General features: G+C 45.4%; 1 protein-coding gene across 2 annotated transcripts; it reads right to left on the bottom strand.

Annotated features, from left to right (window-relative positions):
• Positions 1–1623: 1623 nt before the first annotated feature.
• SLC15A4 (solute carrier family 15 member 4) lies at positions 1624–23693 on the bottom strand. 2 transcript variants are annotated; one of them, XM_032168290.2, is made up of 8 exons: positions 23308–23382; positions 18589–18699; positions 18037–18114; positions 17429–17597; positions 9538–9693; positions 7952–8110; positions 7533–7727; positions 2653–2771 (listed from the first exon to the last, which is right to left on the bottom strand). In XM_032168290.2, the coding sequence occupies exons 2-7, from the start codon at positions 18697–18699 to the stop codon at positions 7555–7557; spliced, it is 846 nt and encodes a 281-aa protein (XP_032024181.1). In that variant the 5' UTR covers positions 23308–23382; the 3' UTR covers positions 2653–2771; positions 7533–7554. The 2 variants fall into 2 exon arrangements, with proteins under 2 accessions (XP_032024180.1, XP_032024181.1); XM_032168289.2 differs by lacking the exon at positions 7533–7727 and having other exon boundaries at positions 1624–2771; positions 18589–18757; positions 23308–23693.
• Positions 23694–25027: the final 1334 nt, after the last annotated feature.

The following is a 25027-nucleotide window of genomic DNA, read 5'->3' as shown; positions in this document are numbered from 1 at the left end:
CGCGGGATGGGAAGCAGCTTTCCTTCCCCACGTCACACGATGCTCCGGCGGACACCAAGCATCCTGTAACATCCTGGCATGTGCCCTGCCACCACCCACCCGGAGGCAGCATCAGGATCCCAGGGCTGAGGGCTCAGGCCCACGAGGCTGCCCCCACCGGCAGACGCCAGGCGCAAGTAGTGGGCTGTCACCTCCGCTTCTGACCTACTACAAAGCAGGAACTCCCTCTCCGGGTTCAGCTGATTTGCCAGAGAGGCTCTGAGCTCGGGAAACGCTTTACTCACGTGTGCCCGTTTATTATCAAGGCTGTGACAAGGGCACAGAGGAACAGCAGGTGGAGGTGTGCAGGATGAGGTGTGTGGGAAGGGGACCGGGAAGCTCCCATGCCCGCCGCGTGTGCCACCCTCGAGGAACCCCCATGATTCAGCAACCAGGAAGTTCTCAGAACCACAGGCCTCTGGGGTTTTATGGAGGCTTCATTACGTAGTCATGACTGATGACACCACTGGCCACTGGTGATCGACTCCACCTTCTACCCCCACCCCCACCATTTCCTGGAGGTGGGGGATGGGAGGGCTGAATGTCCCCCCACTCCAATCACCAGACTGGCTCCCCGAGCAAGCACCCCCCCTCCTGAGGCTGTCCAGGAGCCACCACAGATGGCCTCATTAGAACAAAAGATGCTCCCATCACCCAGGAAATTACAAAGGCCTTAGCAGCTCTAGGTCAGGAGCTGAGGTCAAGGGGTCAAAGAGCAAATAGGACAATGTGGGCTTCTCCTAGTGCCCTATCTACAGGGGTTGCAGGAGTTCTGTCCCAGGGATTTAGGGCCCAGATCAAATCCGTTTCTTATCTCATCACAACATCACAGGCTGGTACCCTGATGACTCTGTCAACCCTCCAACTGACTTTCTGGAGAGAATTTCCCTTGTAACATCGAGGGTGCACCTAGCTAGGAGCGGGGGCTGGCGGGACAGACGGAGCGGACGGATGTGGTTGCTCACTCACCGTTCACATGGCCCGGGGCATCAAGGGCACAACACACAGGAGGAAGGATCCAAGAGCTCTCCCGATGCCACCTGCCTTTCCCCTTTTGTGCAAAGGCCTTATGAAGAAAATCTGTCTGACACCATGGGTTATTTTTACATGTGATATATCCTGAAGACATGAGTTCTGTCTCCGGAAAGTGGTATCCTTCGTAGCACAAGGCTTTTCGAAACCTGCTCCGCTTTTTTTAAACCTGGGCTCACACCTCCAGCCCCTCTGAGATCCAGTGATACCATGAGTGTCATCTGTCTTCACTCTATTCTACCTCCACTGGTTGAAATTGCCTTGTATTTTTCTGTAGTTTTTCTGTACTTTGTATTACACAACGAACAACAACGTGAGGTTTTTTTGGTTTGTTTTTTGTCTTTTCCAAATGCTGAAACTACCCTTCCATGCAGAGGAGGCTGCAGAATCAGGAGACACTCCAGAGCATCCGAGGGCTGTGCAGGAGCGCACTTCCCCACCCTCCCCTCAGTTCCCGACTCGGGAAGCTCTGCGCCTTCTACACGACACCCGCGTGCATACGCCACACCAACAGCGACTGAGGACAAACCACGCAAAGAACCGGCTCATGGATTTCGAATTTGAGATGCTTTTTATAATAAAGTTATGCCAAAAATACAGCAACAAATACAGAAAAAGTATTAACAAATGTAGAAGCCCCAGAAACATGTACAGTAACGATACAAAAATGTGACTGGTCAAACAGTTCACATTTAACACTTTCAATTATTTTTAATTACGCTATTTCTGTTCAAAAGAATGTTTTCCTTCCATACAACCATGGTCGGTCTTTAGTCTCAATCGTACCAAAATAAAGCTATATGTAAGCACTGACTAGGTAAGGTGTGAAACACTCCGTGAGTTGCTCTGTGGCTTGACGTGGGACACATGGTCTCCAATGACTCTTATGCATGCCTTGCCTTATGAAAGAAAAGTAATGTTGATGGTTTAAAAAGTAAGTACTTTTTGAAGCAGCAGATGAAATGTGTTTACTACCAGCCTAAATCAAAGAACATGGCAAGAGCAAGATTGTTCTCAGGAAGGAAACCATAAATATGGCATTTATGTAAAATCCTTGCAGCATCTGACCATGCTTTTATCTTTTAAAAAAAAAATCCTCACTTTCCTAAATATAAGTAACAGTTTATTAATTTTTTTTTACAGTGAGATATGGCTACGGGAAGCGGGTGATACTATTTGTTTAAGAAACTGGGATGCCAACTAACATGTGTAGTTCCCCAAGACTTTGCAATCTCCATTTGTGGGTTTTTGTAAAAAAGGGAACCCAGCTAGAGGATTCACAGAGACCTTGAATGACAAGCGACATACTCGAAATCTGCAGCTCTCCTCCCGGAAGGCCCAGTGTGCCAGGAGACACGCCGCAGTAAGGCACTTACCTAGCTCCTTTGGATAGAGGGAAAGAAGAAATCAATCCAGGCAACATGCAAGTTTCAGTGAAGTCAGACATTTTATGGGAATTTAAAGTCCCGCCTGTTCTCAGTGCACCCCGGTCAGTTACTGACATGTCAGCCTCAGAAACCGCACATGGCCTCAGGCAGGTCAGGCCCTCCCGCTGGTGGGCACGCCATTGGCTCTTGATCGCTGACGGTCTCGATGATAGTCATATTTCACAGAAACAATGAGGAAAAGCAGGAGGGTAGCTCCTTGAATAGCAGCCAGAAGAAAAAAGTAATAGTTCAAATAGCAGCCGTTAATATTACCTGGAGAAAACAAAAGGAAAGCGGCAGGTAAGCTGCACTGCTACAGGTATTTTTTCAAGACTTTACTATTTAATCTGGTTCCCACTAAGGTTTAACTGGAGTCATAAAAAAAGAAACAAATGTTGTCTCTGTAGTCCAAAATGCACAAGTATCTTGCTTTCAAAACCACTGGAGAAGCTCCCTGAAGTTAGATACATCTCCAGCGGGGGCTCTGGAGGTGGGCTCTCTGCAGCCCCCCACCTGCCCCTAGCAGCCCATCCCTCTCTTCTGTAAGGTAAAAGGAGGAGGTTCCCTGAGAAAACTAGAAAAGGTAGCTCCCCAGTACTCAGGAAAATCCCTGCGTGGCCTGCAGACACACATGCGGTGGTGAAGGGGACAGTGTCGACGCAGAGTGTGCCTAAGGCCGCACGACAAGGCTGCAAATCAGGAGCAAGGGGAAACCTGCCAACCCAGCCTCCTGTGACTGCTAATCCCCCCACAGCAGAACATCTGGGCAAAGTAAAAAATTACCTTCCTGTGTTCTTGCCACCAGAAACAAGTATTAGCCGATCTGGTGTTATTCCCTTCCTGCCTTTTCTGAGGCAGTGTTCCTCCCCTCAACTACTTCAGGGGAACTTCCTCCATTCAGTTATGACTGGCCTGGAACTGTACTGTTGAGGAAGGCAGACGCGAAGACAACGAAAGAGCACCTGACTATCTCCTTATTGAATTCTGAGGTGAACGTCTTTATAACTTGGCTATAGAACCTGTGCACTTTTGACCGGGTGCGGGGGCTCACGCTTGTAATCCCAGCACTTGGGAGGCCGAGGCGGGCGGATCACGAGGTCAGGAGATCGAGACCACGGTGAAACCCCGTCTCTACTAAAAGTACAAAAAAATTAGCCGGGCGTGGTGGCAGGCGCCTGTAGTCCCAGCTACTCGGAGAGGCTGAGGCAGGAGAATGGTGTGAACCCGGGAGGCGGAGCTTGCAGTGAGCCGAGATTGCGCCACTGCACTCCAGCCTGGGTGAGAGAGCAAGACTCCGTCTCAAAAAAAAAAAAAAACCTGTGCACTTTTTAACTTTTTAGCATCACAGATTGCACTATGACACAGCCTGAACATCGCGAATTCTGGATTCACTGCATGGGTCACTGCAGGAAACAACACACCCAACACACCAGGGCCGACAGCTGGGCAATGTATCAAAGGAAGAGATGAGCTGGTTTTTGAATGTGTCTTAAACATGTTCAGGTTTTAGCATCCTCAAACTGACACAAGCAGATACCTCGGCATACTTTAATACAAAGAGTTAGCGTACACTGAATACCCAACCCAGTCCCAGGCACTATGGAGGCATTTTACATGCAACGTTTGCATCCCAAGCAGGCTGGACAGCGCAGAGGCTACGGTCATGGGCCATGTAGCTCAAGCGATAAGGCTTGAATCCGGCCTCTGAGATCTCTGTGCTCAGTTTCCTCATCTGTAAAATGGGGAAAGCGCTGAGGAGCAGCATTTCAGAAAGGCACTCAAGAGGGAGCCGGGACACAGTGAGGGTGCTAGCACCATGTGCCATGGTCATAATCCCCCTTTCACAGAGGTCTGGAACTGTCCACTCTATAAACTGGCAGTCTCTCCACCAGAGAACAGAGTTTAGCCAGCACCGGCTAACATCACCACTCAATGTGCAGACATGGGAACGACGTGTGAGCAGAAAACAGCAGGACTTTAGCTCGTCATGACTGATCATCCAGGCCAAGCTGAGTGTCGCCCTGTGCTCTCCACCACGGCTGCTCCTGCCACCATGGCCGTCCCTCTGTCTCCATACCATGTACATCACCTGCCACCGGCTGGAAAGCACTGCTGCACGTTTCTGCACAAGGTCGCAGGCACATGTGGCCGGCAACATCACGAGGGGAGCGAATGCTTTGGAATCAAGTTGCTCCATTTTCTGCTCCTCTTCAAAAACACTTTCTCATTTGTTTATTTTAAAAAGTGAGACTTCCTTTCTTCTGAAGACCTTTTTAAAGCTGGGTTATTCTGGCACTTCCTTTTTCTATCTGAACATATATTGCATGTTCAACAGTGCATTTGTTAAATAAACACAATATAATACACGTCTGGGCCGGGTACAGTGGCTTATGACTATAATCCCAGCACTTTGGGAGGCCAAGGTGGGTGGATCAACTGAGGTCAGGAATTCAAAACCAGCCTGGCCAACATGATGAAACCCCGTCTCTACTAAAAATACAAAAAATTAGCCGGGCATGGTGGCTGGCGCCTGTAATCTCAGCTACTTGGGAGGCTGAGGCCAGAGAATTGTTGCTTGAACCTGGGAGGTGAAAGGTTGCAGTGAGCCAAGATCGTGCCACTGCACTCCAGCCCGGGCAACAAACGTGAAACTCCATCTCAAAAAAAAAAAAAACCAACAACAAAAAAAACCATACATCTGTATGGTAAGATCTCACACATTTTTAAAGAATGCTCATTCACACCAATTAAAGAAGATAATTTCCTGTGTCTACTGATTTAGAAAGAGAGCTGCTAATACCCTGAATTCTACCAGACTAAAGCTTTATTTTTTACAACAGATGTTTTACACTATTCATTCAATCCTTACGACTTACCAGGCTCTGTCCTGGGCAGTCAGTGGAAATGCAAACCCCAGCTTCCTGAAGCCTGGCACTAGCTGTCACTGATGTCCCAACACTGGCATTTGATGCTACTGAGACGAGGTTGTCATCAAAATATCAATGACATCATTTTATGTGCCTATTTTGAAATACGAGTCTCCCCAAATGTACCAGTCACTGAAAACTTCCCGAGCTAAAGCTGGCAGGCCACGTGAACTGAAGGCTGAGGCCACATGAACTGAAGGCTGGGTGGCCCTGCGGGAGTGGAGGTGCGGTCCAAGCCCGCAGGCAGACACACCACGCCTCATCAGGGTCTGTCTCAGGGTGGCCTTACACGGGGTATTCGGAAACGCCTGAGTCGCCTGGGAGAAAACCTCCCATGCATTCCTGGGCCTCTTCACAGACAGAAGGATATTTACACAGGAAGATGGCAAACACTAGGGTTTTGACATTTGACAAGACAAACTCTTGGGCCCCCGAGGAATGAGCGCACCTGCCCCCCAGGCTCAGAGGCAGGACAGGTATTCACAACAGCCCCACACTGCCAACATCCGGGCACCCACCGACAACAGCATGGATAAATGCCTCGTGACGGCTCGTACGAAGGAGCAGTACTCAGAAGTACAGGGGAGACGCTCACAGACAGAAGTGCTAAGTGAAAGGAGACAGCCACAGCCCAGCACAGGACAGGGGAGGGTAACCTGTGGGGGCCAACGCTGGAACAGTACAGGTTTACCTTCTGGGGGCGGCAGTAAACTAAGGAGAGAGGCGAGGAGGGTTTCCAAAAGTTCCTCCACTGAGATCCAGACTGCAAACACAGCAAGCTGTGCTTAAGATTAGAGACCTTTACTATGGTATGCACGTTCTCCCCAGCTTAAATAACACTAATAAAAGGAGCCTGCTGGGAGGTCGGTAAGAAAAAAACAATGTAACAAAACTCTGGGGACTCTCCCTTCACAGTGCTGTGACTTTACAGAAAGCTATTTCCTGTGTCAGTCACGAGATGCTGAGGCAGGGCCAGGGATAAGGGTGGCACAGACACCCCGGAACCTGGCCTGAGAGCTGCTGCTCCTTCCAAGGACACACAAATTCAGGGAGAACTCTCTCTGAGGAGTGGGCTTCCTGTGGATTTCCCATGTCACAGCCTTTATTTCTCCACCCAGGACGCCAAGGGCTGCTCGACAGATGAGCTCCAACTCTCCTTACTGGTGTGAAACAAGGAGGCTGCCATGCAGCCGGGGGGCACAGCCTGGGGGCTGCTGGCAAACACGCCTCTTCATGAAACACTTCCCATTCCTGAAAACAACAGATCCAGGGCCATCCCCAGCACACTCGCCCTGAGTGCACCAATGCAGGGCAAGTCCACAAACAACCTGTCAGACAGAAATGATGAATGAAAGGTCAACTCTGAGATGTGAAATTAAATTAAGAATGAGGATTAAATGACTAGAAAGCAATGAGAATGACCAGCCAATCCTTTATGACACATTTAAAGATAAAACAAAAACCAAGAACCAGAACCTTCGTCTTCAGAGCTATGGACTTTGGTCTTTCTTTGAAGGAGTCTGTCCCATGTACCACAAGAGGATCTCACTCCTCGGGCTGTTCATCTTCAGAAGGCGGGAATGAAACGCGAGCCCCAAATCCACTTGCCCTCCTCACAGTAAGCAGCCCTGAGCTGGCCACGGAGGTGGCACCCACAGCCAGAAAACATCGGTGACAAGTGTCCAGGGCACATTGGTGGCTTGGAGTTCTGGGCCTTACGTTAGGACTCCACAGGCCTACACTCATGGAAGGACTCTGGGAATTCTGCAATTTCTGCAGAAAAGTCCCTAAACGTTCATCAGATTCTCAAGGGGATTTGTAAGCTAAAAGTGGCTAAGTACTACCAGACCAGAGCAAATGCCACATGATTATACAAGAAAAAGTAACAAGGTTGTTTTTGTAGATAAAATATTTTTACAAAGGAAAAGAAAGAAGAAAGCTTCACTTGCTGGGTCCATTTAAAAGCATCGTAAACCTGGAGAAAGCAAAACTCATCTTTTGTGAGTGGTTCTATTCAACACTCAAGATGCCACCTACAGGTATTAATTGTAAAAACCCATTATGATTGATCATGAGAAATATGTTTATTTTTAAGTAAGTAACTTACTGTCTATCTTGTCTTTTTCATATCAGAAATACACCACCAGGTTAAGAAAGGGAAGCTTGGGGTGCAGACTCAGCTGCCTCACGAAGACTGCGCTGGACGAGGGTGGAGAAGGTGCCTGTCCGTCAAGGACATCCCCATAAGGAGTGGTGGCTGCAGCAGCTGCTCGCCGGGCTGTGGCCAGGGCAGGCTTGGCCCCTGGGATGAGAAGAGAGACTTGCTTGTCTCTTGAAAACCGTTCATGATGTAAGGAAACAAAAGTGATGCAAGCAGCACAGAGCAGTGCTGTGGAAGGAGCAGCAGACAGGTAGCTTGGGCAGGCCATCCACGTGAAAACCCCTCCGCTCACTCAGCCATCTCCTGAGTGCCCGCGCCTCCCCCTCACTGGCTATTTTCAAAAGGGACAGGATGCTGGCTCTTACCAAAGTCTGTGTGGCTGCTCATCCATCCGATGGCTTTGATAGACACCAGCGCCAGCAGTCCAGAACCCACGAACGACCCGACGCCAGAGAAGAAAAAGAACAAACCCATTATGGCACTCTGCATGGACTTGGGGGCAGCTGAGTATGCAAATTCCAGGCCTGAGGAAAGAAAAGGGAGGGTCGTTTTTGTGAAAGGGGCACTTTAACACATGGGATCAATGCTTTCACCTAATATAGCAGAGGAAGCATGGGATCTCCTAGGGACTGAGTCCTGCAGACAGGCACAACCTCTTTTCTACTAGGAGGATGATGCTTACTAGCGATCAAGAAATCAGTGGCTACGGGCCAACTGTTCATTCTCCTAGCCATTAGGACAATCCCTAATAAATTCAATGAGCAGAAAGTTAAACTCCTTGCTCTCAAGCTTAAAGGTAAGGTCATTTGTTGGCTCTGAGACTTTTGTGTTCCTTAAAGAGATTAAAGAATTTTCCTATATTGTCAAGGAATGGGAGTTTGAAAACAAAGTACACACACTAAACTGGGAAATCTACATAAGGATTCTATTTCAAAGGCAATATACTTTATGTTTTTTTTGTTGAGACAGAGTTTTGCTCTTGTTGCCCAGGCTGGAGCGCAATGGCATGATCTTGGCTCACCGCAACTTCCGCCTCCCTGGTTGAAGCGATTCTCCTGCCTCAGCCCCCCGACTAGCTGGGATTACAGGTGCGTGCCACCATGCCTGGCTAATTTTTTGTATTTTTAGTAGAGACAGGGATTCACCATGTTGGCCAGGCTGGTCTCGAACTCCTGACCTCAGGTGATCCACCCACGTCGGACTCCTAAAGTGCTGGGGTTACAGGTGTGAGCCACCGTGACAAGGGCAATATACTTCAAAACTATTTTGGCAGGCCCATCTATAAATTTAGATTTGTATAACTAGACACGGAGATTTGTAGTGTATTCTAAATAGAAGTCTATTCTGTTGTGATTTATTCCCTTTACAAATTCATTAGCCAATTCTGGATGAGTTTTCTAAAGTGAAAACCACCACTGACGACTTCCCACACATCCATCCACCTCTGCATATCACTCATTTTCTCTTCTCTCTCACTCTCAGCAGCTGGACAGATCTGCCCAGAATACACTTGTTCAACCACTGCAAGAACTCACTAATAGGAAAAGGGAGGCCTGTGAGAACACGTTTCTAAAAATTAGATCTGCTTCTTTACGTACATCTAAACGAAGCGCACTGAGAGCTGTGAGCTCAGCCCAGCCACCACGGCAGCATAGCTGAGGCCTCCGCTGGGAACTATCCCACCGCGAATGCTTTCTTCTTCTCTGTCCTGTGGCACTTATAGGGTAGTTAACAAACTGTCATGAAAATATTTTGCGATACTGTTTTTACACAAAGAAAGGAGAACCTCAGCACTGGTGTGTTTACCTAGCGATTCATATTCTAAACCACACACTGCCAAAAACTACGGAAGTGCTGCGCTATCCTTGTCTCAACATATTCCAACAGCACAGTCAGAACGCCAGAGCGCTCATGCTTGTACCTGGACACCTCCGGCACTAAAGGTCCTCACCTGCGATACTTGCAAATATCTCGCTGATCCCAATCAGCAGGTACTGCGGCACCTGCCACCACAGTGACAGATCGGCAGCATGGTAGACAACATTGCCGATGGTCTGATTAATGGTTTTCTCTTTAACAAGGTTCAGCCTTTTACTCTCCAAAATTCCTAGAATTCAAAAGTAGGTTAGTGTAATATTCATTTATTAACATTTACAGTTAATCTAAAAATCTGATGTTTGCTACAAGACTTCGTAGCGAACGTGATTCTGATGCATGAAAGGACCAGGTCTAATCACAGCTTCCCCCAGGACTAATAGGCCCCCAGCCTTCAGCCTCCTAAGCAGGCTGAGTGGAGGTCATGGCATAGCACACCTACTTCACTTCAGCTTTTTACAGCATCTTATATAAAATCAGATGTTCAATATGTTTCATTTAATCCTCAAATATCTGGAGTGCTCACCCATACCTGATTTGTCTCTTACAAAGGGGAGTAGGAGAAAGTTAAATAGTCCTACTATAGAATTAACAGTAGCGCTATTTTACCCAACAGCAGGTAATGCTGAGATGTTCTTCCAATCATAGTGATGGACCGAAGGTGATCTACTGATTTATTATTATAACAAATGACGATAATAATGATGATGATGATGTTGGTTTCCCTGCATAGGGTAGGCTTAATCTTTGCAACAAAGTAAGCTGACTTCACAAATCAACCTCTGCTTTCAGCAGCACTGAGATCTCACTGCAGGTGCAGGCTAAGTTACTGGTCACCTATCAAGAGTAACACAAAGACATGAGAAAAACAAGCAAGGGCAGCAGCTCCTACTCTATAGACAAAAATCAACCAACGGAAACAAAGTGTAAAAGCATCTATTTGCAGGTCCAAGTCCTTAGGTTAAAGATACCACCAAGTTTCATTTTATGAAGAATTCTTATTGCAAATTAGGTCACAGGCCCTAATATTTAAAGCGTATGTAAAGATATGTTTATTTTAAAACATGAGTATGACGAAAGGTCTGGTCAGAGGGCAACGGAATGAAAATATTAAAAATGTTCCTTCTAAAACCTGAGCATGAGAAAGGATCAGGATATGATTCACAGGGCGATGAGAAGACAAACTCTGGAATTTCCACCTCAAATCTCAACTGAAATGCCAAGCAAAGTGAAAACATTCTCCAGGATCAAGGTAGAGACAGACCTTCGAGCCAACCCACAGCTTACTTCCATCAGAAAACCTGCAACCCCACCCTGGAAGAGTGTCAAGGGAAACCCAATCCTTCCACTCCGCCCTCCACGGGACAAATGTAAACGCAGACCCAGGCAAGGACAGCAAACTATTTAGAGCCTTCGTTGCTCTGGAAAGGGCATCTGAGGGCATCTTAATCAGGCAAGGCTGGTAATGACAATAGGGACTGTCCCCAAATGACAGCCTTCCTCCCCGACCGGGCAGCTGACAGCAATCATAGCGCTGCACCCCTAGCCCTGGCATCAGCGCCTTCAAACACCAAGAATGAACTGTGCGGCAATGGCTTCCCCCAGACACCCAAGGTCCCCAGCTCCCGCCTGCTCCCCTGGGACCGTAGCTGACTACACTGGTCCCCACTCCTTGAATGGGAACAGAACCTATGCAACTCAAGCAGAAATTCAGGTCTATTTTGGAAATAAACACGAAAGGTGAGTAACACTTTTCTCCTTCACAGGAGAGGAGGAGAGCCTTAGGACAACACCAAAGTGTCTGCAGGGGGCGGGACAAGGGAAGGTTACTCATGCGGAGGACAATAAGTAGATTTTATAACCTGAATGAGAAAGATACTACTATTGCTACTGGCATAGTTCTACCAGAGAACTTGTCTTATTATTCAAGAAAACACGGACTCTGAAGACTAAGGATGAAAAAGGTAACAAAGAAATTAAGGGGACGTTGGCTTAAGAGAGAAACAAATGATGAGATCAAGAATTAGGAGAAGAGAAAATGAGAAAACAAATAAGCCTGATTGTTGGTGAGGCTGTTAGCAGAGAGATGAGCAGCGGCAGAGGCGCACGCACAGCCGACACTGCGGAAACCAGGATCGGGAGGGGTGCCCCAGTCACGAGGGAGGCGGAGAGGCAGAGCCAATGGGGAAAGTGACCCTGCCTGGGAACAACTGAGAGCCCTGGAGAGGCTGGGACAGGCCGAAAAGCAGCAGGGTTCAGGCTGAGTGACAGTGACATGGCAAGGGGGCACCCAGTAAAAACACGCATGGGATGCGACGCTGGATAATCAACACAAAAGTCAGGATAAATGAGCCAAATCCTTCAGATAAAAGTCATCCAGTTTCATCAGTTTAAAAAACAAAACTGAGTATTACGGTTAATACACAGAACTAAAGCACAATATAACCCAAAGACTGTAAATAAAGGAGAGGACAGGCCAGGATGTATCAGACAAACAATCATAAAGGGAAGAGGTGACAACAAAAATACCAAGAAGAGAGAAAAAGAATCAAAAACCAAAATAACCAATAGGTGCCATGTACGAATTGTTCCTTGTGTGATGAGCCGCTTTTGCTGACGGATTCACAGACAGCACCTCATTTATTATTCACAGTAAGCCGGGGGGAGAAATAACGCAAGCTCATTTGAAGATGAGGAAAATGAGACTTGGAGACAAGTGGCAGAGCTGAGGCCAGGCTTCACACCCAGCTCTCAACGATGCTACATGCGCTACCTTCCAACCGAACGGCTGTTTCACTATGGATGACACACAGTATCCAGATAAAACACAAATCATGAACTTTAACGTGAATTAAAATATCATCCGGTTGCTAGAATCTCACAGGAATATACTTCTTTTTGTCCTTGTCAGAATAAGTAGATGAAAAAAAAATACAGCTTTATTTGGCATAAAGTTTACAAACTACAGACACAAATAGAAAGCGAGGCCCCAGACCGACTTCATGACAACAAATAATTCCTGAGGCCTACAACATGTCCGGGATGACACGATGAATCGGACAGACACAAAGATCCGGGTTCGTGTGGAGCTCCGTTCTGACAGGCTTAGGTTTTAAGCCCTGTCTGTGCCTTCCCATTCACCACAGACCCACTGTGTTATTCTTGGACCACACACTCATCCACATGGCCTCAGGCCCACTGCCAGTATTGGAGTTTAGGACTCCTGCTGTAAAAGACCTAATTAATATCATTGGTAGTATGACAATACATGAATCATCCTATTCACCTACAACATTTTTAGAGAGTGATATTTGGCCATAAAGGAAGCCTTGAAATCCCCAATGCAGGAATTACAAAAGCCATAATCTCTCCTGACTCAACAGAATTTGCCATCATTAACAAAAGTATAAACAAAAACATCAATATTGTAAAACTTAAAAATTCTCTGAAATTAGTCTTAGATCAAAAAGAAAACCAAAACCGGTTTCAATATTCACAGAAAACAAGAAAGAGAACATTAAAACAAATCAAAGCACACAAGAACTGACCAAAGTAGTAATAACAAGCAAATTCATAGCATTATCTTTTCATTATTAAATAGAATAGAATAAGTAAAAGTGAATGAAAGCCAGGCCTAGTGGCTCACGCCTGTAATCCCAGCACTTTGGGAGGCCAAGATGGGCAGATCACAAGGTCAGGAGTTCGAGACCAGCCTGGCCAATATGGTGAAACCCCATCTCTACTAAAAATCCAAAAATTAGCTGGGCATGGTGGCAGGCGCCTGTAATCCCAGCTACTGGGGAGGCTGAGGCAGGAGAATCACTTGAACCAGGGAGGTGGAGGTTGCAGTGAGCTGAGATCACGCCACTGCACTCCAGCCTGGGTGATGGGAGGGAGACCCTGTCTTGAAAATGAAAAAGTTATCAAATTTCCTCTCAGAGAGGTCATGGACTCAAGATGACTTCAAGCTAAGCAAATGCTTGGAACTCCTTGAGAACAGAAAGATAATTATTGTCCCCTTAAAATATTTTCCTGCCTACAAAGAAAAACAGAGTATACTAGCTCTTTTTAAGAAGCTATATTACCCCACCGAAACCTGCCAAAAACAACCATAGACCAAGGTCAATTCTAGATACAGATGAACACGCGCTCAATGATACAGCAGCAGAGTCAGGTCAGATGATCAACATCAGCCTCTTTTAACAAACAGGGTTTGTTTTCTAAGACGCAGGAATAGTTAAATATCAGGAAGCTAATAAAATAATATAAATAAAATACATGAGAAGCCAAAGGCAGCCAGGGGGAGATGTAATTATCCTTGGATACCCCCCCAAAAAAATTCAACATTCATGCTGGCTAGATGTTTAATGTCATCACAAGTATCTACTTTAATAGGCAATGATAAACTTTCAATTTAACTGTGAGCTACTAGTGGCAGTTCCATTAAAATCAAGGATGAGACTAACGTTGAATCAAAGAAAAAGAGAAAGAGAGATATAATTATTACAAAGACAGAAAAAGAAACTATATTATTTGAAGACAAAGAATGACCATTTGAAAATGGTTCACTGAAACTCACAGAATTTTATAAAATCCCATATATGAGGAACTGAAAATACATAAAGTAGTTAGGAATAAACCTAACATAAAAGGTAGAGAACCTAAAGAAATGTATAAAACTTTCCGAGGTTCCATAAATAAAATTATAGGAATTTTTTTTTTTTTTTTGAGACGGAGTCTCACTCTGTTGCCCAGGCTGGAGTGCAATGGCACGATCTCGGCTCACTGCAACCTCCGCCTCCCGAGTTCAAGTGATTCTCATACCTCAGCCTCCGAGTAGCTGGGATTAAAGGCATGTGCCACCAGGCATGGCTAATTTTAGTATTTTTAGTAGAGACGGGGTTTCACCATGTTGGCCAGGCTGGTCTCAAACTCCCAACCTCAGGTGATCTACTCGCCTTGGTCTCCCAAGGGAAAATCTTTTAAATGGGAAAAAAATCCATAAGCTAAGAGATAAAAATTTGAAATCCTTAAATAATCGTGATCTATTATGTAACAACACAAAAAAAGAAAAACCTGGCCAGGTGCGGTGGCTCACACTTATAATCCCAGCACTTTGGGAGGCCGAGGCGGGCAGATCACGAGGTCAGGAGATCTAGATCACGGTGAAACCCTGTCTCTACTAAAAATACAAAAAATTAGCCGGGCGTGGTGGCAGGTGCCTGCAGTCCCAGCTACTCGGAGAGGCTGAGGCAGGAGAATGGCATGAACCCGGGAGGCGGAGCTTGCAGTGAGCCGAGATTGCGCCACTGCACTCCAGCCTGGGCGACAGAGACTGTCTCAAAAAAAAAAAAAAAGAAAAAGAAAAACCTATTAGAAAAATGGGTACAACACAAATTGTACACAGAATATAACCGGTACAGTTATATTCTGTGGGGATCCAGGTAAACCATGACCCACCTAAGATGATAGAGTTTGATAAATTTTGGGAAAGAATCTTAAATGTCACTAATAACATATGTTAAAACAATAATATACCATCTTTCAACCCTTCAGCTAAGAAAAGATTAACAGAAAAAAATCATTTATTATGGATGTAGATTTATTATGGGTGTAGATTTATTATGGGTGTAGGTGGTAAGCTATAAGCAAAATCAAGGTTCTTTCCCATTAAAATTTTGGTTTGCTATGATGGTTTCAAATCTCTACTCAAAGACCATTAACATCTCTAAATAATACTCACTACAGCTGGGAATGAAACTGCATCAAACATGGGCAGGTGTTTTATTAAATTTAATAGATTGTACTCATGTCAAGTTATAAGATATATGTAACTCTTTCCAACTACTGGCAGGTAAAGCTTCTTGCCAACACTGGGTCACTTGGGAAAGAACGCCTCGTTCAGAACGCACACACGCTAGGAATTTTCCACTTCATGTCACCAATTCAGAGGCTCTGGAGCTGCTGCCATCACACTAGGTCAGAGCGCATGCCTCCCCACAGGCGCCAGCACTCAGTAAGAAGGCAAGCACTGTGCAGAGGCTGCCTGACTCCGGTCAGTACGTACTGGACTTGATGTACTGTGGATTTTGCTGGCGCTTTTTTTTTTTGAGACAGAGTCTTGCTCTGTCACCAGGCTGGAGTGCAGTGGCGCGATCTCGGCTCACTGCAACCTCCGCCTCCCAGTTCAAGCGACTCTCCTGCCTCAGCCTCCCGAGTAGCTGGGAATACAGGTGCCTGCCACCATGGCCAGCTAATTTCTGTATTTTTAGTACAGACAGGGTTTCACCGCATTGGCCAGGCTGGTCTCAAACTCCTGACCTTGTGATCCACCTGTCTTGGCCTCCCAAAGTACTGGGATGACAGGCGTGAGCCCCTGCACCCGGCCTGCTAGCGCCTTTTAAAGACAGAACTGACGGAGTGCAATGGGGAAATCTCAACAGTGACTTAGTCTGGCACTTGTATCCTGCACAAACACATATAGAAACCACCAGAATGACCTCCATGGCTCTCAAGGCAGCCCACAGAAGTGATTCAGCCATTTATGAAACTGAAAGAGAGGATGTTAGGAAAGGAGCCCAAACCAAGTATCTACTGGAAAAGCCTCCGGAAACCAAGGACGTCTCCTTTCCCACAGGGAGGGAACGAGGACTCCCTTCCTTGGCATCAACCAGTGTGGTGACGGGGCACAGCGAAGGCACTCCAGCCCCAGAGGGAGAGAGAGATCTGAGGCCAAAGCTGAGCCTGCGCTTTGGGGAGGTAGGACAGACAGGCAGACACAGCCTCCAGTGCAAAGACTTCCTGCAGACAGCCCTTCTGCGCGCGCACTCTGCTGAACTGCAGCCTGCAGCTAGAGCCCTGCGGTGATTCAGTTCTTCTCTGCCCATGCTTATTTCCCCATGTGCCACAGCTCTGGAAGAGAAGCTGAATTATAAAGAAGGCACAGCAAAAACTTCATTCAGACACGACCTCACTTTAATTATCTATTTGAACAAAAGAAAATGCAATAGTCTTCTAAAATGTCCCAGTCTCTAGAATAGAGATTTCTTAAGCCCAGGGACTAATTTCTTTAAATCTGTTAAGTACTATATCAATATATTCAGTCTGGCAAAAGTAGATGAAGGCTGCTATGAAGGCAGCATTGTTTGAGAATATTAAATTCCATTTCAGCAGTACTTAACACTGAATTCCTCCTAACAGCAGATAATACATAGTTGGTTCAAGAATATCAACTTTTCTTATTATGTAACTAAGCTGTTTTATCATTCAATAATTTTCAAATATTAATGAAGGGAGAACTCCAAAAGAATTGAGAAAGTCAGCAATACCCAGCTTTATCAGCAAAAGATAAACAACTCATTTCAGCACATAAAAATAATGAAAACAGAATGGAAACCCTCAAAAGGATAACTCTCCTCGTCAGAGTCTAGAGACTTAGGCGTTTGTTCTTAGCAGGTTTATTTGTAGGGGGAGGAGATGCTGCCCATGAGCCTATAACAATCTAGAAACATTTTTGTCACCAGAAAAATGCACACAGAATTTACATAAAAAATTCAAAGGACTCACAGGCACCCTGACACTTGTTACTAAACCTAAGGTTAGTAATCTGAAGGTGGAATTCCCATCCTTGAGAATGATATAGTACCTTTAATTTACAAAAATTCATCTATTCAGCATTCAATAGCCTAATTCTAAATCAGTAGGTAGAGAAAAACCTCCCTTTAACTCAGTCCAAACGTCACTTTTCAGAGCAACCCAATGGTTTTAGTACCAGAAGAGAAATGACGTATCCTTAGGAAAATAATCTTAAACTTTAGGATTAGTGCTGTAAAATAACTGACACACATCCTCTTTTACAGACATGCCTTCCTGAACAACCTGGGGCATGACTGGGTGTGAACACTGTATTCTGAATCCACAACTGCTGCAGTGGGGCCTGAGGAGGAACGGAGCAGAATGCCTCTCACCTGCAGCAAAGGCCGAGCACATGACAAAGAACATGCCCACGGCGATCCTCTTCAGGGAGGATGGGAGCAGGCCGTGTCTTCTCAAAATGGGATCGACCAGTTTGTCCTTCAGAGGGATGAGCAGGAGGATGAGCACAGCATCAAACATGGTCAGCCAGGCTGCGGGGAGCTGGGGTGAAACACAGGAGGAAGCGTTTACTCCCCGCAATACAGGCCATCACCTGTCTTGAGAACCAACGTCTCAATGGGAGAAACGCATGTAAAGAACAGTTCCTCTCCACAAGGTACAACCTCTTCAGTTTAGAGACAACGAAACTGGGAAAAGATTTCTTTCTAAATGAATCTGCATTTGCTTTTCTGTGTTTTGAGGGGAAAATAATCAGTTGAAAAATACTAAGTAATGTTGAATTGATGTTAGTCAACCTAAACTAGCAAATGATACAACCAATGAAAAAATATTCTCTAAAATAAGTAAAAACTCTATTTCAATAACAATGCTTTTGTGTTGGTGCTGTTAACATTTATAAAACATTCACAGTTGGTAGAAGGAATCCATTTATTACATAAGCCCAAAATGACAATTTTCAGATCATTACAATTGTTCTTACCGTGTGAGGAGTGGTTGTAATATTTGAAATTTCTGGAATCCTCAAATGAAGACTCTGTAAAACATAGGTTGTCTGCATCTAGGTATAAAAAACAGTATCATTATATGTGAACCAACTGTGCTCTCAAACACTCTAAGCATCCTGCCCCTCCCCTAAACTAGACTCTGAGATGCGACACAGCAGTGACTCCCAGAAACAGACAATGGCTCAAGTTTGCAAACAGACAGGTCAATGGTTTGGTCATTGTAAAGTCCTCTGGAGATCAATTTTGAAAAAGAACGACCAGTTATCCAAAGGAGAAATTACATTAACAAGAGGGGCCTGAAAAACCAGAAGCATACCTGTTCTCAGCTTCTTTTTCAGAGAGGCTTTAAACATAGTTAAAGCAGCCAAAATGACTCCATAACTAAAACCAAAAATTCCAAGATTCTGTAGACTCATGGAAAAAAAAAAATCACCTAGTCCTAACTACTTTAGAAATGGCCAAAACAAGTGCTAGGGTAAGACTTCATAGGAAGATAAAGGAAATTAAACCTGTTTGTCACCACTCACTTGGAAATACACTGTCCAGTAAGGTATCAAAGCCAAGAAAACAGGGACAATCTTGACCAGAGCTTTCACATCTTCCACTTTCTCTTCTGTAAATGGCCCACCATGAGACATCTTACATGAATCAAACAGACTTTGTTTAGAAGATTGCTGAAAGACTCCAATGCCTTCACTTTGGGAAATAAAATGAAGGAATTAGTTTTCTTCCCCTCCCAGCAATCAATTATTTGGTCACAAATTAAGTTTGGAGGTAAGAAACCAGCTCACTGTATTGAATCTGCTTCAACTCATTCCATCACTTACTAATTGTACACACCCAACACAGCTACCTAAATTATTTCTAAATGTCACAGAATGTACTCGAACAGCTGACAAAGGGACTTTCTAGTCAAAGTGCAATTGGGCTACTGTAATTTTAGCATGGCTGGAAGATCTGTGATGACAGTGTGAACCACGGCTGAGCTGAGCCCCAGCGCAGCTGCCAGCTTGGCAATCTCCGCATGGGGAGAGTCTGCAGCTCCACCTGACACTGGGAAGGACACTAGCTACGCCACTGGATAGCATATGAAAAAATGCACTGGACTGTGTGAATTTTTAATCAGCTAATTTATCAAACATCAAGACCTGACAGCCAATACCAATGCTGTTAATAAAACCCTGCTGGTTAAACTGAGTCACTGGCAGGACTGAGGCAGGCTTCTGTTCTCGGAGGAAAGCTGTCAGCTCTTGGATTAAGGAAGAGCTGTGGGAGAGGGCAGTGCTGGTGGTGATGAGAGGACGATGTCCCTGGCTCTGTCCCCTGACAGTAGGAAACAGGGAGTGCCCAGTGCACCGAGTCCCATGTGCTCCCTCATTAACCATGTGGTGTTAAAACTCTTCAGGGCCCTATTGCACAGAGGAAGATGCCTGGGCACAGACAGTGAGAAGGGTGCCCGAGGTACGGCCAGGACTTGGACCCAGGCAGTTTTGGCTTTACAGCCTGAGGCCCTGACCCCTGCAGGACACCACTGCCCCTCCACTCCCTGCCACTGCCCTCACATCTGCCGGTCACAGCAGGAACATGGACCTGGCATTCCCAGCTCTTGTACTAACGAGTTTCACTTACTCGCTCTGGGCCTGCTTCATTATTTAGAAAATGAACAGGCCCCACTAGACAGCTCCACACTCTCTCCCAGCTCCAAAACACTCTAACGGGGAACGGGCACCAAGGATCTCAGGGGTAAAACGGGAAAACAAACTGCACACTATTCTCTAAAGCCAGAAGTACCAGGAGAGAGTTAACTCCCATTAAGATTGTGTTTAACTGTGGGAAGCCAACAGAAATGGCACCTGTCAGCTTTCTAGTTTATTAACTCATGTCCCATTTTACTATGGTGCTGGTATTTTAAATTCTTTCTCTTATAAAGTCAACATTTTAAGTCTGGACATTCAGAGTGGGGAAAAATGGAAGCGCTGAAAACTATAACTTAATATTTTAGCCAAATTTTGGATAAGAAAACTAAGTTCGATTCAACAAATACTGATTGAGTACCTGCTGTAGGCCCTGCACTGCTCTATCTGGGGGCTGAAGGAGAGGGCTCCTGTCCTTATGGACTTAGTCTAGTGGGGGAAAATAATCAGAAACAAAAACACCCAAAAGTGAAAATAAATTCCAAAGACATTATAAATACTTTCACTAGAAAACATTAACTTCTTCAAGCACTACTACTTTTCAAAAAGGAAATGAAAAGTCCTTTTGTACCTAATACAGATACTATCAGTGGTTTACCACATCATATTAAATACGTTTCACTAAAAACATTTAAATAATAAATAACAAATCCATTTTCACACAAACAATCATTCACACAGGTTACTGGTTATATTACTTTCGCTTTACATAATTAAAATATTTAAAAGCTGTGAAATCAGTATGCATCTGAAGCTTTACTGGGTTATACATATTGTTAGGTGCACTATTTTGCAACATACAAGGGTCCAACACGAAGCCACGGTCACAAGTGACACCTGAACACCCACAAGAGCCCTCTGCTCCTCCCACAAAAGTTGACGAGCTCCAGTTTCAGGACGCCTGTGCCCGAGTCTCTGTGAAGGCCGCACGTACATGTGTGTGTATTCTCCAGGGAGAGAGTCCACTGGTTCTCACAGATGCCCAAAGAAGTATGTATCTCAAAAAGCTGTAGAACAATTTCTACTCTGGTCTGATGAGTTGAACAAATACGCCTTCATTTCTCATTTAATATCAAGCACTATATTATCTTCAAAACACAGATCAACCTGGATTGAAACTGAGATTGGGCCAGATGAAATTAAGTGTCACAACTGTAAAAATGCTGGGTATGTCATGCTTCCTCAGGCTTTGGAGGCCCCAACTTTTTTTTTTTTTTTTTTTTTTGAGATGGAGTCTCACTCTGTCACCCAGGCTGGAGGGCAGTGGCGCGATCTCGGCTCACTGCAAGCTCCGCCTCCCGGGTTCCCACCATTCTCCTGCCTCAGCCTCCCAAGTAGCTGGGACTACAGGTGCCCGCCACCACGCCCGGCTAATTTTTTGTATTTTTAGTAGAGACGAGGTTTCACCGTGTTAGCCAGGATGGTCTTGATCTCCTGACCTCGTGATCTGCCCGCCTGGGCCTCCCAAAGTGCTGGGATTATAGGTGTGAGCCACCGCACCAGGCCTGGAGGCCCAACTTTTTTAAGGCACCCTCGTCACAGTGGTCACCACTGACAGGGCCCTTATTGTGTGCCTGGCATCCTGCTGAGGGCCTTGCACACATCACTGTGCTCAGGCCCCACAGTGATCCCATGAGATGAATCCATCTCCGCTGTACAAAAAGGAAAGCTGGGTTTTGCAAGATCAGTAACCTACCCAAGGTTACAGAGCCCGTTCATACAAATGGCAGAATTTGAGAATTTTCAGACCATCAACTTTTCTGCAAGCTAGCCGTCGCTTTTTTTCCCTTATTTTTGCCCTAGAAGACTTTCAAAGACAATCCTAAGAGGAAATCAGTTTCCTAAGTAAAAGTAACTCCAAACCCTCTCCACGCTGCCACTTGTGCGTTAAAACCCAAATATGCCCACAAAACAATGCTGTTCTCCTGCAGAAATGTCTATGGGCTACCACCCACACAGATACTAAAACTTTAAGGGCTGTTCCTGAAAAGCACTTCTAGGATCTGAAACACTGCTTTTGTCTAATCAAATAAGGCCCTGGCAAAAGACTAGTGTCAGCTAAGATGGAGCTACCTAATTTTTTTTTTTTTTTTTGAGACAGGGTCTCACTTTGTCACCCAGGCTAGAATGTAGTGGTGCAATCATGGCTCACTGCAGCCTTGACCTGACCTCCTGGGCTCAAGTGATCCTCCCACCTCAGCCTCCTGTACTTTAATTACTAAAAATTCTTCAGTGTGGTTCCACCATTTGCAGTTTTGAATTGTGTGTCTGAATGCCACAATGACCCGCTGGCATTTCCAATAGGTCATCTAGACTGGTGAGATCTGCCAAAACTCCACACAGGGACAGCTGGAGCAATCAGAGATGTCAGGAGCAAAGAAGTAGGCGCACAGGGCTATTTTGGTGTAGTTTCAATCTACCACGTAGAAGGAATATTAGACACATTCGCTATGGCTCCAAGCACAACAGTAAGACAAACACAGACAAGCCGCAAGCAGGCAGACGTGTGAGTGGGTCCGCAGAAGAATGTCCAGCAAACAGTGCCATGCCACAATAGGGTGCACGGCTCCCATTGTGCACTCCACCCAGCAGCCTCCAGGCATTTCTACGTTGATCAAAACATTCCATGAGGGGACTGACTACAAAAGGTCCCAGAGACTTCTCTGGAATGATGGAAATAATCTATGCCTTGACTGCATTGGTGGTTACACAACGTGAGTAAGTTTGTCATAATTCACAGAACTGTACAGATATGAGGGGTAAATTTTACTATCTGTAAATTATTCCTCAATAAAGAGTAACACAAACATTTCTGAGCTCTCTTCTTGGGCTTAGTTCTGGACTTTATTAACTGGCATCTAACATCACCAAACATGAGTCATAGTTGGCCAATAACTTGGAGGGGTTCTGAGGACACAGGCCTTTCTGTTTTAACACCTCAGTTCATGGGACTTTGGTGCTAACACCGGGTAAGTCCCATGAGATCATCTGGTTACCCTCAGTGCATCTTGCCATTCTGCTACTGCACCTTCCTGTCAGAGTTACAGACCTGACCGCTGTATGATGGACCTGACTGCTGCATGATGGGGCCCACGCTGACCTTTAGGTAAGAGGCAGTGGCTTACTTTTTAAAGAGCAGAGACAGGTACTGACAGCATAAGCAACTGCTTAGCTTTTCATTCGAATGTATTTCAAAGCTTTTTAAAATAAAAAGAAACATGCATAAAGCATGTCTTCTGTCTCCTCGATGCCCTCCACAAATTTCTACCTTTATAATCTGGCACCAAAGGAGTTTCCGTCTACACTAGCAGTGAGAGAAAGTGCAATGTGGGGTTAAAGCATGAGCTCTGGAATCAGGCCACTGGCCTGTCTTTAAGATGGGATAATAAGACCGCACTTGTTTCCTTGGGGAAATGCAATGTTAAAGGAGAGATGTAAACCACTCAGCCCAGGCCCAGCACACAATAAGCACACAACAAACCTCAGCTAGGATGTTAATAAAGAGATCGATAAAGTCCTTTCAACAGCCCGAGATGAGAACTAAGTGCTTACCCATTACTCTGGCGCTCTCCACTTTGCTTCTGGGAACAGCAGGAATACGTCAGTATCTTGAACATGTCAGTGAAGGCACTGCCATCAGGAGGCTTGGTGATGAAAACGCTCTGGCCACAGAGGAAGACCACAAAAGCAAGGCTGACGCAGACAGTGGGGATCGCATAACCAGTGACAAAGCTGATGTTCTGCTGAATATAGGCAATGCCACCTAACGACAGGATCGCTCCCAGGTTAATGCTCCAATAAAACCAGTTAAAAAATCTCCTAGTGGCTTCCGGACCTCGATCTTTAACCTAAAATAACAGGGAGGAAAGACACTTGAAGATATATGACAGTCTTCAAGGATGAAAAACATATACAGTCAAGTGGTTAAAATTACCGTTGTCATCACAACCTTTAAGAAGTGCAACACAATCAAAATGATGTTTAGAGAAACATTCACGGATCTCGACAAAAAACATACCCCACGCTTTTAATTACTACAGGTGCTGGGTAGGTTTCACTTAATTACACTAAATTCCAACTAATCCTAGAGACTTTTTCCGAGTATGTGGACCACTTGCTATAGAATTTTTCTAAGTACCTGAACCACTTGCCTTGGATTACCTGGAATGCTCTTTAAAAACAGAGCCGGCTGGGCATGGTGGCTCACGCCTATAATCCCAGCACTTTGGGAGGCCGAGGCGGGTGGATCACTTGACGTATGGAGTTCAAGACCAGCCTGGCCAACATGGTGAAACACCGTCTCTACTAAAAATACAAAAATTAGCCGGGCGTGGTGGCGGGCACCTGTAATCCCAGCTACTTGGGAGGCTGAGGCAGGAGAATCGCTTGAATCCAGGAGACGGAGGTTGCAGTGAGCCGAGATTGTGCCACTGCACCTGGGTGACAAGAGCGAAACTCCATCTCAAAAAAAAAACAAAAACAAAAACAGAGTCACAGGACCCACGCTCCAGACCTACTGAATCATGGTCTCTGGGGCCCAGGCCCAGGAATCTGCATTTCAAGTAACTTCCCAGGTGACTTCTACTCACAGGTAAGTTTTAGAACCAATGTTATAAAGCTCCATGCCTTACTGAGCTACATGCAAGTACCATGAGGCACCCCGCAAATATGCTTAGGCCCCAAAGAGACTGCAGGTGACATTTGTTCAGTGAGGCCAAGCCACCACCCACACCAATTGTATCTGGTCTCCTGAGAATCAGAGATCTCAGTAAACTTGAAGCAAAGAGGAAATTACAGACTAAAGATGAAACCACATGCTATTTTTAGATTAGACAGGCTATCAGTGGAATCGGAGAAATTCTGATAAGGGTGGGATTTCCAAAAGGCTCAAAAATCACTGACTTCCTGGACTCAAACAAAAGCACTGAGGTAATCATGCAACGTCTAGGCTTACGGAGTTCACGAGGCTACCTCAATGGAGCCCAAGTGGTGGGAACAGGTCATTTGGGGGCAGACACACCAGAAGCCTTCTCTGCCCACCTGGATTTTTACCTCTAAATAAGATACTGTGCAAATGAACCCTGTACTAAACAGAGACATTTCTAGTGAGTTTCATTTCATAAATTTGTTCTTAACAAACTTATGAGAGGCTGACACTGGATCTCATAAAAAGACTCTCTTGCTGTCTTAAAAACTTCTATTCTACTGTCTCACTCTTAAGTCACAGGTTATGAAAGAGTTAGAAAATTCTTATTCCAATAATAGATCTAGT

Source organism: Hylobates moloch, unplaced genomic scaffold (genome assembly GCF_009828535.3).
Source record: "Hylobates moloch isolate HMO894 unplaced genomic scaffold, HMol_V3 SCAFFOLD_12, whole genome shotgun sequence".
NCBI lineage: Eukaryota > Metazoa > Chordata > Mammalia > Primates > Hylobatidae > Hylobates > Hylobates moloch.
Note: the sequence above shows the minus strand (reverse complement) of the source record. Positions and strands in the feature narration are given on the sequence as shown.

Coding starts and splice junctions, on each gene's coding strand:
- SLC15A4 (XM_032168289.2), bottom strand. CDS start 23,372: ATGTTCAAGATACTGACGTATTCCTGCTGTTCCCAGAAGCAAAGTGGA. Junction 9,694..17,428: donor GTGCTCGGCCTTTGCTGCAG/GTGAGAGGCATT, acceptor TTTGAATTCTAG/GAATTTTGGAGAGTAAAAGG. Junction 2,772..7,951: donor GAGCAGCCACACAGACTTTG/GTAAGAGCCAGC, acceptor TGTTTTCTCCAG/GTAATATTAACGGCTGCTAT.